At 41.2% G+C, this 15,074-nt stretch overlaps 1 protein-coding gene across 1 annotated transcript in view; it reads left to right on the forward strand.

The window, feature by feature from the left end:
• LOC308252651 (phospholipid-transporting ATPase ABCA3-like) overlaps window positions 1–15,074 on the forward strand; it is a gene marked incomplete at both ends in the record, with an annotated part of 346,909 nt that overhangs the window by 198,719 nt on the left and 133,116 nt on the right. The window contains 1 exon segment of the mRNA XM_080677416.1: window positions 3,742–3,892. Coding sequence (XP_080533542.1) covers window positions 3,742–3,892 — 151 coding nt within the window.

Here is a 15,074-nt window from a genome sequence, read left to right on the forward strand (position 1 = left end):
TTTGGGGTTGTTGTTGTTTTTGTCTCTTTTGACTTTTTTTTTTTTTTTACCTAAAGTCTATTTTATCTGATATAAGTATAGTGACACCTGCTCCCTTTTGGTTATATTTTTATGGAGTTTTTTTTCTATCTCTTCATTTTTAGCCTGCATATGTCCTTAAATCTAAAGTGAGTTTCTTGTAGGCAGCATCTAGTTGGATCTCACTTTCTGTCTATTCAGTTACTAAGTGTATTTTGTTTGGAGAGTTTAATTTGTTTACATTTAAAGTAGTTTTTTGATAGGGAAGGATTTACTATTATTATTTTGTTAATTTTTGTCTATCTATCTAGTAGTTCTTGTGTTCCTCTTTTCCTCTCTTCATGTCTTCATTTCCTTTTTATTATTTTTAGTATTGATACACTTTGATTTTTTTTTCCTTTTCTTTTGTGTAACTTCTATGGGTATTTTCTTTGTGGTTACCAGGGAGGTTACATAAAATATATTATAGTTATAATTGCCTATTATATGTTATTAACAGGTAAACTTCCATTGCATATATAAACTGTTCTTTGTATCTTCCCCACCCCACATGCTTTAGTTATTAATGTTACAACTTATATCTATTTGTATTGTGTAACTTATCTTAAGCTTTAATTTCTTGTAATAATATAACATTTTAGTTATTGTTATTTTAACACTTTTATCTTTTCACTTTTATGGTAGAATTAAAAGTAATTTACCCACCACAGTTACAATAATACATTTTGTCTGCATATTTAGCATCATCTGTGAGTTTTATGCTTTCATATGCTTTTGTATTACTGTCTAGTATACTTTCTTTTCAACCTGAAGAAAGAAAACCCTATTGCCATTTCTTATGACATCGTTCTCATTTTAATGAACTCTCTTAGCTTTAAATTGTTTAGGAAAATCTTTTGTCCTTTACTAGAAGCCTGGTGCACAAATTCATGCATGGGTGGGGTCCCTTGGTGTAGCCTGTGGTGATTGGGCTGAAACCGGCAGTCCAATGCTGCCTTCTGCTCCTGCCTGCCACTCCCACTCATCCCGGCCCCACTGTGCCGGCTACAGGCTCTCACCCAGTCAGTCCTGATTAGGAGAGGCTTGCATCACTGCAGCAGTGCTCACCAGCCATGAGCCCTGCGTCTGGCACCCATCAGTCAGCTGAATAGTGCTCCTGCTGTGGAAGTGCACTGACCACCAGGGGCATCTCCTGCATTGAGCATCTGCCACTGGTGGTCAGTGTGCATCATAGTGACCAGTTGACTGGTTGTTCGGTCATTTGGTTGCTTAGGCTTTTATATATATAGATTCTTGAAGGACAGTTTTGCCAGTATAGTATTCTTGGTCGGAAGATTTTTCTTTCGGCACTTTGAATATATCATCTAACCTTTAAGGTTTCTACTGAGTAACCTGTTGATAGTCTAATGCATTTTCTTAAATTTAAACTTTTTTTTTATTTTTCAATTCAAGTTGATATATAATATTATTTTGGTTTTAGGTATACACCCTAGTGATTAGACATTATATAACTTAGTGATCATCCTTGTATGTGACAACTTACTTGTTTCTTGCTGCTTTCAAAATTTTCTCTTTGTCTTTGACTTTTGACTATCTATATATATAAAAGCCTAAGTGACCGACCGACCAGTTGGCCGGTCACTATGATGCGCACTGACCACTAGGGGCAGATGCTCAATGCAGGAGCTGTCTCCTGGTGGTCAGTGTGCTCCCACAGCCAACCTCCCACAACCAGCCCACCTCCTGTGGCCCCTCCCCCTGGCTGATCCAATTGGCTCTGATTGCTGACCAGGCTGAGGGACACCACCCGTGCACAAATTTGTGCACTGGTCCTCTAGTTTGATTAAAATGAGATTCATTGTGAATTCCTTTGAATTCATCTTGTATACATCTTCTGGGCTTCCTGAATCTTGATGTCCATTGCCTAAGTTTTAGCCATTATTTCTTTGAATAACCTTCTTGTTATTTCTCTCTCTCTTTTCCTTATGCAACTACTATAGTGTCTATATTGCTCTATTGATGGTATCCTATTGGTCTCCTAGGCTTTATTTACTCTTCTTTATTCTTTTTTCTTTCTGCCCCTCTGAATGAATAATTTCCAGTGCCTTGACTTAGAGGTCACTCATTCATTAGTCTGCTTTGAACCCCTGTGATTTTTTCAATTTAGTTAATCATATTCTTTAGCTCTATGACTTCTTTTTGGTGCTTTAAGTTTTCTCTTCTTTGTTGAAATTCTCATTTTTCACATGTATTGTTATCCTAACTTTGATGAGCATCTTTATGATGGTTATTTTGTGTTCTCTATTAGGTAAGTCATATGTCTCCACTTTATAGAGTTGGATTCTCATGGTATATTTTTCTTTTGTTTGAAAAATATCTCTGTTCCACTTCTTTTGATTTTTTCATTATATTTAGGGTTATATTTTCTTCTTTGCATGTTTTGTCACTTTTATGACTGTCACTGTGAATAAAATAACAGTAGAGAATAAAGTACTTGATATTTATTCTCAGAAAAGGGTATGCTTTGATTTGTTGGCCACTATTGTAGTAGTCAACTGAATCAATATGACCTGCATTTGAGCAAATATTGGGATGTGTTACAACTTTACAGACAGTCCTCGGGTTACGTCGGAAATAACATACATTGTTTCATGGTTATGTCACCATCTCCTATTTATTTAAAAAAGTTCTGTTATTTCGATGCATTATACATATGTGCTTTATGTTTTTTATTATTTATTTACCATAAGTAAAGGTAAGGAATGTTATCTTTCTTTAAATTTTTTTTTTTTTTACTGTTTCACTTCATTACTGCTGTGTATGTGCTCCATGTGAGTGACATAGGTGCTTATGCAGGTGGGTTCCGACTTATGGCGAAAATCGCATTACATTGCACTGTAGGAACGGATCTCCGACGTAACCCGAGGACCTACTGTATTTAGATTCTGATCATAGCTATCTTCATACATTTTAAGAATGGAATTAAGATTTTGCTCTTAGCAGAGGTTGGGATCTGTGCATGAATGAGATTATAGAGTTCTCTTTAAGTTACAGTCTAGTTCCCAGTTGTTTTTTTATCTGACACATCCTCTTCGTTATCTATCCCTGCAGTGTTTTACCCTAAAGGGTTTATCTCTACCCTACTACCCTCTCCCAAACCTTTGAAGGGCTATTGCAGTGAAAGAATAATGAATCCCACAGCTATTTCTCCTGCCTTTTTGTCATACCCTGGGCTATCAGAATGCTATGCAATGTTTTCTACAAATTCCTGGAGAACCCTAGAGGGATTTTTGTCACTACCCATCCCCAACTTCTGGAAGGCTTGTGCAGTGCACCTAGTAAAAGTGCAGAATACTCTGGAAAGATTTCTCAGGTCTCTGAAGGATAAGAGTTTTAGCTGATTTATTTACTTACTTGTACATAGTAGGCACCCAATAAATATGTGTTTAATGAATATAAATCTTGTTCTCTCAGATTTCAGTGTATATAATACAAGAGGCCAGATAACAGAAGCTTTTCTTTCTATCTCTTGTCTATTGGTCTGTACGAGAATTAATAAAATTAAAAAGAAGCATTTATTAGACTTTTTAGACTTGTAATCAAATTTAATTGTGGGATGCCATACCTTATTCTTGCTTATCCAAGTCATGAAAATCCAGTGGAGTCTCACTAGAATAAAGGAAATAACAAAGTTGTGTGTTTTTTTTTAATGGATTTTCTCAGGTGTGGGATACCACATAGTCATAGTGAAGGAACCTCACTGTAATGTTGAAGAAATCTCCAAATTGATATATTATCAAATACCATCAGCCACTTTGGAGAAGAATGTTATGAATGAATTATCTTTTATTCTACCCAAAGAGTACACACACAGGTATGGATTAAGAGAATGCTAATGTTGATGTTTAGATAATAGGAAATTATTGTTGCTTTTCCTGGTTTCTTCAGGCTTAGTAAGTAGAGGTCATTCAACAAGCCAAATCTCCAGTCCTTGCTGCCACTTGCACTGAAGAGAGGGGTGTAACCTTATGGTTGTAGTGGGTTGGTTTCACTTGGTGATAATGGGTGGTATTTGTATGTAGATCAAAAATTGTGTGGTGAGTAGAGTGAATGGAAATATTAAGATAATGAGAGGAAAAAATGCTCATAGTGATGGCTCTTGAAGTCAGGGTGACAAGAAACCAGAGTAAAGAGGCAGTTTTACTGCATTAGTTAGCTAAGTTATTACTCATCAGAGGGAGTCACAAAGAATAAAAACATGCCTGGCTGGCCCTGGCTGGTTTGGCTCCGTGGATAGAGCATTGGCCTTCGGACTGAGGGGTCCCAGGTTCGATTCCGGTCAAGGGCATGTACCTTGGTTGCGGGCACATCCCCGATGGGGTGTGTGCAGGAGGCAGCTGATCGATGTTTCTCTCTCATCGATGTTTCTAGCTCTCTACCCTCTCCCTTCCTCTCTGTAAAAAATAAATAAAATACATTAAAAAAAAACAAACAAAACATGCCTGGCTGGTGTTGCTCAGTGGTTGAGTGTCAAACCCAAGAACCAGGAAGTCAGGGTTTGATTCCTGGTCAAGGTATATGCCCACGTTGCAGGCTCGATTCCCCTTAGGGGGCATGCATGAAGCAGCGGATCAATGATTCTCTCTCATCATTGATGTTTCTATCACTTCTTCTCCCTTCCTCTCTCTGAAATCAATAAAAATATATTTTAAAAAAATAAAAACTTTTCTGAGGTAACCATTCTAAAAATTTGAAATGAAAACTAAGAGTACTCATCAGTGATTTTCAGAGTACTTATCTTTATTTCTTGTCGTATACAAATAAGTACTTGCTTTGGTTTTTCCTAGAGAAAGCCAGTTGTCACAATCAAGAAGAATATGAAGGACTTTCTGTCTCCTTTTCTAAGAAAAAGAGGAATGTATCAAAAAGATAAAAAAGGAAAAAAAAACATGATTTTAACTATTTTTTCTTTCAATTCTTAATGTAATATAATTTTTTAAAGATCACATTACATTCAATGAACTCCATTTAACAGTATGTGCAATATGCTATAGAAATTGCTTCTTTTAAACAAAATTACCTTTATTGTTAAATAAGCAGATCAGATAAAGTTAAGTACCACATGATCTCAATCATATGTGAACAAAATAAGTCTAATGAACAAAATAAACTGATGAATAAAATAGAACCAGAGACATACCAGCATGGAACAGACCGAAAAATTTCAGAGGAAAGGCAGGGTGTGAGGCTGGAAGGGAGAGATTAATTAGGGAACTTATGTGCATATATGCATAATCATGGACACACACAATGGTGTGGTGAAAGCTTGGGAGAGATGGGTGAAGGATGGTGGGGGGGGGGGGGTCAATGGGAAAAAACACACCAAACAAACAAAGAGAACATCTGTAAAACTTTCAATAATAAAAATAAATTTAAAAAATAATAAAGAAAATAAAATTTAAAAAAAAGTATTACAGTTTGCCCCCTTTCCCCCTCCCATGTAGACCCCCTCCATCTTGCTCCTACCCCCTCCTCAGGCCTCTGTTGCACTATTGTTGTGTCCATGGGTTATGCACATATATATACAAGTTCTTTGGTTAATATTTACTTCCCCCTCCCTTTTGAGATTCGTCAGTCTGTTGCTCATGCTTCCATGTCTCTGGAACTGTTTTGTCCATCAGTTTATTTTGTTCATTAGATTCCACATATAAGTGAGATCATGTCTTTCTCTGATTGGCTCTTTTTGCTTAGCATAATGATTTCCAGGTCCCTCCATGCTGTTGCAAATGGTAAGAGTTCCTCCTTTTTTATAGCTGCATAGTATTCTATTGTGTAAATGTACATCTTTATTATCCACTTATCTACATAGCTAAGATGTAGAAATAGCCCAAGTGCCCATCAGTAGATGAGTAGATTTTAACTTTTTATTTAGCAATCTGAAAGTTATTGAAAAGCAGTAGCATGGAACAATGAGATCAAGTAGTGGAATAGAACCCAGACCCTTATCATAAGCAGGAATGAAAGAATAAAGCATCATAGAGAATCTACACTAATAAAAGAGAAAGATACAAATTGACTGTACCTTTGCAACACCCACCAGTCAATCAGGAGTGAGTATGCAAATTAACCCAACAAAGATGGTGGGTTAATTTGCATACCCAGGCGCCAAGTGGCCAGGGGTGGGACGCAGGCATTCCGCACCACCCCAGCCACTCTGGGCCTCTGGGCAGTGTGGGAAGGCGAAAAAATGGCTCTGGCTGGAGCAAAGGTGGTGCCAGCAGCCAGGGGAAGGAAGGCCCATTCTTGCATGAATCTTCATGCATCAGGCCTCTAGTTGGAAATAAAATTCTAGATATGTATCCCTAGAGAACCAGGAACCAGGAGGGAGCTTTGGCCCATTATGATGGTTGTGATTCATGTGAAGCTGCAGAATTTCTCTGGAGACTAAGGCAAAGCACTTCTTAAACCTATCACACTCCCCACCTATCCTCACTCATGTGGACAGGTGACATTCTCAAAAACAAAAAAGGAAGTTAAACTATTTAGTAGCAGATGATGTTTTACCATATACCCTTTATATTTATCAGGTTGTCTTCATATTTTATCATATCTTCACATTTGGAAGCCAATGATGTTAATCATATCCCCTACCAATCATTTGGACCTGGAGGCAAAAAAAAAAAAAGAGTGAGAGAGAGAGAAAGAGAGAGAAGATCTTAGAGGTGAAAAACTAATTGTAGATTGCTATACCATACATCCAGATTTGGAATGATAGACTCACTAGAAATAAAATAAAAATCATGAAATTAGGGAAGAATGTATTTTCTCTAACATGGATAGTTTAAAAAAAACGGGGGGGGGGGGTTATAAGAAAAAGAAATACCTATGGATCCAGTTATTTCAGATATTCTTAATGATTTTCATTCCAGCTACAGTTTTGTTAGCTAATAGTAATTGAGCACGTACTTTTTACCAGGCATTGATCTAATATACATTTATTTACCTGAATAAATATCAACCTACTTTCATAAGGATAAAAGAAAAATGAGCTATAGGAAGGATACTGAATTTGAAAATAAAAGGATCACAAGAAATGCCTACTTTGAAAGTGAATGTACTGAAAAAATATAAAACTTAGAGACTCTGCTTTCATGGTGTAAATCCAATTGTAGAGGACACTGTGAATCTAACAGAGGGCTCTGTGAAGAGGGAAAATGACATAAAGTGAAATTCCTGTTTGGCTAATAAAAACCTGACCAATAATTATGGCAGAAAAGAGAAACAATAAAAGAGAAGACTGTGTCAAGAATTCTTCCCAGAACTATAAGCAACATTTCAAAGAATAAAAAGAGACGAATACATTGCCACTACACACCCTTGAAAATGGTTAAAACTGAAAGGACATGTGAACATGGCAACTGAATCTCACTGCTGAGGAAGTGTAAAATGGTAAAATGGCTGTGGAAAATATTTGACCATTTCTACTAAGCTAAATGTATGTGCATACTATGACCCAGCAATTATTCCTAGTGTAAACCTCAAAGAATGTCGATCAAAGATATGTCTGTCTAAAATAGTGTTTATATTTATAAACACTTTTTCATAATAGTTTCAAACCTTAAACAGCTGAAAATGGTTGAATATTACTCAACAATAAGAAAGAATGAGCTAGTGGTATACACAACATGAATAAATCTCACAGACATTGTATTGGGCAAAACAGTATAGACCGTAGGATTCCATTTACATAGAGTTCAAGAAGACATAAAACTAACATTTTGATTATGGGATTCTAAAATTAAAATGACAAGATGTGTAGGGTGTGTGTGTGTGTCTGTGTGTGTGTGCACATATGCAGGGGAGTGGGTTATTGAGTAGAAAGGGGAATGCTAAAATTGAATTGTGGGATGCTGAAAATGTTCTATATCTTATATGGGTGGTTGTCTAGTTATGAACATATGTAAATATTCATTTATAATTAATGTACTTTATATATGTTATACCTTAGTAAAAAGGAAATCTAAAGTTAATATATCTAATAGGTAGCATCAAATGCTAATAGTAGTATACTCTATGTGGTCACATTTTGTTTCTTTTCCTTTTTATATTTCCCTCAAAGTATATTATACATATATAATCTAAATAATATTTATATATTAAATATACTATATATTTTATATATATTCATATGTATGAGACATTGTATATAATTCTATCTAATAAAAGAGTAATATGCAAATTGACCATCACTCCAACACACAAGATGGCTGCCCCTGTGTGGTCAAAGTTGGCCACCCCCATGTGGACACAAGATGGCCACCACAAGATGGCCGTCAGGGGAGGGCAGTTGTGGGCAATCAGGCCAGCAGGGGTGGGCAGTTGGGGGGACCAGGCCTGCAGGAGAGGACAGTTGGGGGGGACCAGGCCTGCAGGGGCGGGTAGTTGGGGGGGACCAAGACTGCAGGGGAGGGCATTTAGGGGTGACCGGGCCAGCAGGGGAGGGCAGTTAGGGGCAACCAGGCCTGCAAGGAAGGACAGTTAGGGCCAACCAGGTCGGCAAGGGAGAGCAGTTAGGGGTGACCAGGCCAGCAGGGGAGGGCAGTTAGGGGCAATCAAGTGGGCAGGGGAGCAGTTAAGCATAGATCAAGCTGGCAGGGGAGTGGTTAGGGGGTGATCAGGATGGCAGGCAGAAGTGGTTAGGGGAAATCAGGCAGGCAGGCAGTCAAGCGGTTGGGAGCCAGCACTCCTGGATTGTGAGAGGGATCCCATATTGGAGAGGGTGCAGGCTGGGCTTAGGAACAACCCCCATGCACAAATTTTGTGCACTGGGCCTCTAGTGTATCATAAAACATAACTAGAAAATCAGCTTTACTCAAGTTTATCAAATATGTTTTCTTTTTAAAAAACAATTTTAAATCTTTATTGTTGAAAAGTTTACATATGTACACTCCCCCCCTGCATTGACCTCTTCTAACCTGCCCCCGCCCTCTGCCCCAGGCCTTTACTACTCTATCTATTGTCTGTGTCCATGGGTTATGCATATATGCATACAAGTTCTTTGGTTGGTCTCTTCCCACTCACCCAGGAGGTTCAACAGTGTGTTACATGCTTCCGTGTCTCTGAACCAATTTTGTTTATCAATTTTGTCATTATATCCCACATATGAGTGATATAATGTGATACTTTTCTTTCTCTGACTAGCTTATTTCACTTAGCATAATACTCTCCAAGTCAAGCTATGCTATTGTAAATGGTAAGAGTTATTTTTTTACAGCTGCCTAGTATTCCATTGTGTAGATGTACCATGATTTTTTAATCCACTCAGTTATTTTTAAGCCAAATCTCAGTTATTATAAATTATACTGCTATGAACATAGGGGTGCATATAGTCTTTCTGATTTCTTATGCTATACTAGAGGCCCGATGCATGAAATCTGTGCAAGAGTAGGCCTTCCTTCCCTAGGCTTCTGGCACCGGCTTCCCTCTGGCACCTGGCACCTGGGCTTCCCCCCGGCCACCAGCTTTGTCCAGAAGGTCATCCAGAAGGATGTCCGGTCTAATTAGCATATTATGCTTTTATTATTATAGACTAGAGGCCCGGTGCACGAAATTCATGCACAGGGGAGTTCCCCTCAGCCCAGTCTGCACCCTCTCCAATCCGGGTCCCCTCAGGGGACATCCCTCTCACAATCAGGACCACTGGCTCCTAACTGCTCACCTGCCTGCCTGCCTAATTGCCCCTAACTGTCCCCCTGCTGGCTTGGTCACCCCTCACTGCCCCCCTCTGCTGGCCTGGTTGCCCCCAACTGCCGCCCCTGCGGGCCTGGTCACCCCATGCAGCCTCCTGCTTGGTTGTTTGGTCACCCCTCACTAACCCCCCTCCGGGCTTGGTCACCCCACGCAGCCTGTTCGGTCATCTGTTTGGTTGCAATGGTCGCTTAGGCTTTTATATATATAGATATAGAATAAACTTGCTTAATTAGACCTGCTTTCTGATGGAGCTAAACTTTTTCCAGCGCAGTGAAGCACCCCAACTTCTCTTTCAGGTAATTGTTAGCAACACAGCGTTAAATAGCAATATGAAGCAGATTATTATTATAGATCATGCAGGGAGAACAAAGGGTAAAATATTTAACTGTCACAGTGTTTGACTATATTCTGTGCAGTGAGAAAACCTGAAGTCATTTTCAAGGTCCACCATTTCTTACTTCTTTTCAGTCGGATCAAGTTTCTGAGCTTTCTAAATCTCTGTTTTCTGGCTAATGAAAAGAAAATAGGATTCTACTGAGTCTCCTATTTACCTACTCCAGGACTTCTGTGAGGATAAAATGAGATGAGGCATAGGAAAACGCTTCACAAACATTTGGTTAAAGTGTAAAATGTTTGCACCTGGCTATAAAGCAAGTCAGGTTCCTGGGCTGAAGAAACTCTAAGGAGGCTAGTCGCTAGGGAGAGGAAGCCAGGCGTTGCTATGTGACATCATTATCCAGTGTCCACAGCGACTGTTTCTGGCCTGGGCTAGGCTGTGGGCCGCATTTTGCGCCATGGGGTCTTGGCAGCATTAGCTGCAATTTGGTGGGGTGTCACTCCGGGGTGGTGGTGGGGCCTGTGTCCCACTTGGGGGAAACTGAGTATTGGTTTGTCAGTGTCAGGTCTGTGGTGCCGTTTATTTTTAAATGCCAGTGTGCATCATAGTAGCTCCAGCATTGAGCATCTGCCCCCTGGTGGTCAGTGTGTGTCATATCTACCAGTCAGATGGACGGACACTTAGCCTTTTATACATCTAGATAGGTACTTATTTATTGCCATTCTTATTCTTTATGCTTGTGTTCTTCGCTTTCTATTTCTTGTTATTAAAACAGTCCCTTTAGCATTTCTTGCAGTGCGGGTTTGGTGATAATAAGTTCTTTTAGCCTTTTTTTTTTGTCTATAAAACTCTTTATTCACCTTAGGTTTTGAATGATAGCCTTGCTGGATAGAGCAGTCTTGGGGTCATTCCCTTGGTTGTCATTACCTTGTATACTTTGCACCATTCTTTTCTGTCCTGAAGTGTTTCCATTAAGAAGTCAGCTGACAAACTAATGGGAGCTCCATTGTAGGCAACTCTGTCTCTCCTTTGCAGTCTTCAAGATTATATGTCTTTAATGTTTGCCATTTTAATTAATATGTGCCTAGGTGTGGGTATTTTGGGGTTTCTCTTGATTGGGATTCTCTTTGTTTACTGAACTTGAATAATTTTTCATGACCAGGTTAGGGAAAATTTCTGCAATTATTTCTTTAAACAAGTTCTCTATTACTTTCTCAGATTCTGCTCCTTTTGATACCCCTATAATGTAGATGTTGTTATGTTCCATGTTTTCCCAAAGCTCTCGTAGACTCTCCTCCTGCTTTTTAATTTTTTTCCATTTGCTGCTCTGAATGTTTTTGTTTGTTTGTTTGTTTGTTTGTTTTGTTTTGTTTTTTATCTACCTTGTCTTCTAATTCACTGATTCAGTCCTCAGCTTCTTCTAGTATACTGCTGAATCCTTTCCCAGGTTCTTTTGTTTGTTTGTTTATCCTTTTTAAAAAAATCTTTATTGTTGACATTATTACAGCTGTCCCTCTTTCCCCCCCCCCCACAATACCTCCCCTCCACCCAGTTCCCACCCCACCCCAGGCCCTCGCCACCCTATTGTCTGTGTCCATAGGTACTACATACATGTATATAAGATCTTTGTCTAATCTCTCCCTGCACCTCCCACACCCCCTTCCCTCTGAAAATTGTCAGTCTGTTCCATTTCTATGCTCCTGATTTTATTACATTCACTAGTTTATTTTGTTCATCAGATTTTTTATTCATTTGATTTTTAGATTCACTAGATATACATTTGTTATTACTTTGTTGTTCATAATTTTTTACCTTTACCTTTTTCTTATTCTTCCTTTTCTTAAAGAATACCCTTCAGCATTTCATATAATATTGGTTGGGTGGTGATGAACTCCTTTAGCTTTTTCTTGGCTGTGAAGCTCTTTATCTGACCTTCAATTCTAAATGATAGCTTTGCTGGGTAGACTAATCTTGGTTGTAGGTTCTTGCTATTCATCACTTTGAATATTTTTTGCCACTCCCTTCTGGCCTGCATAGTTTCTGTTGAGAAATCAGCTGACAGTCATATGGGTACTGTCTTGGAGGTAACTAACTATTTTTCTCTTGCTGCTTTTAAGATTCTCTCTTTGTCTTTTGCCCTTGGTTGGGTGTTTTTTTTGCTTCCTCGCATTTCAAATATTTGACTTGGTTCTTGGGATCCTCTAGTCTACTGTTGAATCCCTGTATATTATTCTTTATTTCAGTCAGTGTATTCTTAAATTCTGACTGGCCCTTTTCCATTTTTATTTTTATTTTTGGCATTCTCATTAAGATCTTTGAAGGTTTCACTAAGTTTCTTGGAGGTTTCTAGAAGATTCTTCAGTAACCTTATAACTGTGGCTTTGAACTCTATATCCAGTAGTTTGCTTTCTTCCATTTGTGACATGTTTCTCTGTGTTCGCATTTTGGCTGCTTCCCTGTGTTTGTTTCTATGTACTGGGGAGCTGCTAAGTCTCCTTGAGTTGATAGATTGGCCTTGTGTAGCAGGTGTCCTATAGGGCCCAATGGCTCAGCCTCCCCAATCACCTGAGGTGGATACTCTTGGTGCACCCCTTTGTGGGCTATGTGCACAGTCTTGTAATTGAGCCTCGATTGCTGTTGGTATCACTGGGAGGAATTGACCCCCAGGCCAATTGGCTGTGGGGACCAGCTGCAACTACAGTGGGAGAACTTCTGTGCTGTAGACACCCTTATGGGGCAGGACTTGCTTCAGTGGGGCTTTGGTGCTCACTGAGTCTGCCCCTTGAGTGTGTCTCTTATGGATGTGAAGAATTGTAATCTGGTATGGTCTCACACTGACCACTGGGTACACTGGCTCTTGGATCTCCAAGGAGATGCAAAGTCAGCCACTGCCTGGGGCCACCCAGCAGGAGCTACAGAAAGATCTGCACATTCCTCCTCTTTGTATTGGGTTGGGAAGTACCCAGATGAGGCCCAGCTGTGAAGCAAGGCCTTATTTTGATAGCTTTGGAGCTCTCTGACCCAGCTGCAGCTGTTTGACAGGTTTTAGGCTGAGAAAGGACAGGCCATTCCTATGTAAAAGTGGCTGAGCACAGCTTGGGTGGGGTTGTAAACTGGGTAGGGCAGGATCTCAGGGAATCTCCAGGGTGGAGCAAACAGCAATGGCTGCCAGTCAGCCCTGCACTGGAGAGGTCCCAGCACAGAAACAATGACCACAGCAGGCACCTCCATCAGGAAGAAAGCTGCCCTTGTATTCCTGCCCTGATGCCAGACCGTCCAGTTTCTCCCCATATGTGTCTGGGTCCCCCAGAGTCTTGCCTGGCACTGGAGCTCAGAGCAAGTGGGAGCTTGTATGTCCCTCCCAATTACAAAAGAAGCACACCTGGGTGCCAGACCAGCCTGTTCTGCACCTCCTGCCAGTCTCAATGTGCTTTCTTCTTTACCTCTCTAGTTGTAGTTTTTCCACTCAGCCAGCTTTCCTGCTGTTCTGGATGATAGTTGTTCTGTATTTTAGTTGTAATTTTGATGTGGCTGTGGGAGGCAGCAAGTACAGGTGTTTACCTATGCCACCATCTTGGTTCCTCCCAGGGTGTTCTTTATTTCAGCTATGTTATTCCTCATTTCCAATTGATTCTTACTTACTACTAGAGGCCCGGTGCACGAAATTCGTGTATGGGGGGGGGGGGGTAGGGGGGCATGTCCCTCAGCCAAGCCTGCACCCTCTCCAATCTGGGACTCCTTGAGGGATGTCCAACCGCCCATTTAGGCCCGATCCCAGCGGGATCGGGCCTAAACAGGTGGTCGGACATCCCTCTCACAATCCAGGCTGCTGGCTCCCAACTGCTCACCTGCCTCTGCCTGATTGCCCCTAACCACTTCTTCCTGCCAGCCTGATCACCCATTAACCACTCCCCTGCCAGCCTGATTGATGCCTAACTGTGCCCCGGCCAGCCCGATTGTCCCTAACTGCCCTCCCCTGCTGACCTGGTCACCCCGAACTGCCCTCCCCTGCCAGTTTGGTAGCCCCTAACTGTCCTCCCCTGCAGGCCTGCCCCCCCCCACTGCCTCCCCTACATGCCTGGGTCCCCCCACCCCAACTCTCCTCCCCTGCAGACCTGGTCTTCCTCCCCAACTGCCCTCCCCTGCAGGCCTAGTCCCCTCCAACTACCGTCCCCTGCTGTCTGGTCCCAACTGTCCTCCCTGCAGGCCTGGGTCCACCCCAACTGCCCTCCCCTGCAGGCCTGGTCCCCCCTACTGCCCTCCCCTGCAGGCCTGGGTCCCCCCCAACTGTCCTCCACTGCAGGCCTGGTCCCCCCCCCCCCAACTTCCCTCCCCTGCAGGCCTGGTCCCCCCCCAACTTCCCTCCCCTGCAGGCCTGGTCCCCCCCAACTGCTCTCTCCTGCTGGCCTGGTTCCCCCAACTGCCCCTCCTGCAGGCTTGGTTCCCCCCCAACTCCCCTCCCCTGCAGGCCTGGGTCACCCCCAACTGCCCTCCTCTGCCTGCCCAGTCACCCCTAACTGCCCTCCTCTGCTGGCCTGGTCACCCCTAACTGCCCATAACTTCCCTCCTATGCAGGCCATCTTGTGGTGGCCATCTTATGTCCACATGGGGGCAGCCATCTTGTGTCTTGGAGTGATGGTCAATTTGCATATTACTCTTTTATTATATTTACTATTTTAAGCTTTCTTTTCATGTTGGTGTAGCTCTCATTAAGACCCTTATAACTCTCATTAAGTTGTTTGTAGTTCTAATTGAATTGTTTGAGCACCCTTAATACTATTACTCTGAATTCTTTATCTGACAAGTTGTTTAATTCCATTTCATTTAGTTCCCTTTCTGGCAAGTCCTCCTTTTCTTTCATTTGGGGGTTGTTTCTTTATCTTACCATTTTTGCTGTTTCTTTGTTTTTGTTTCTATGTATTAGATCAAACTGCTATGCCACCCAGACTTTGTGGGGCAGTCTTATGTA

The sequence above is a fragment of the Plecotus auritus genome (genome assembly GCF_963455305.1).
Source record: "Plecotus auritus genome assembly, chromosome: 7".
NCBI classification, from domain to species: domain Eukaryota; kingdom Metazoa; phylum Chordata; class Mammalia; order Chiroptera; family Vespertilionidae; genus Plecotus; species Plecotus auritus.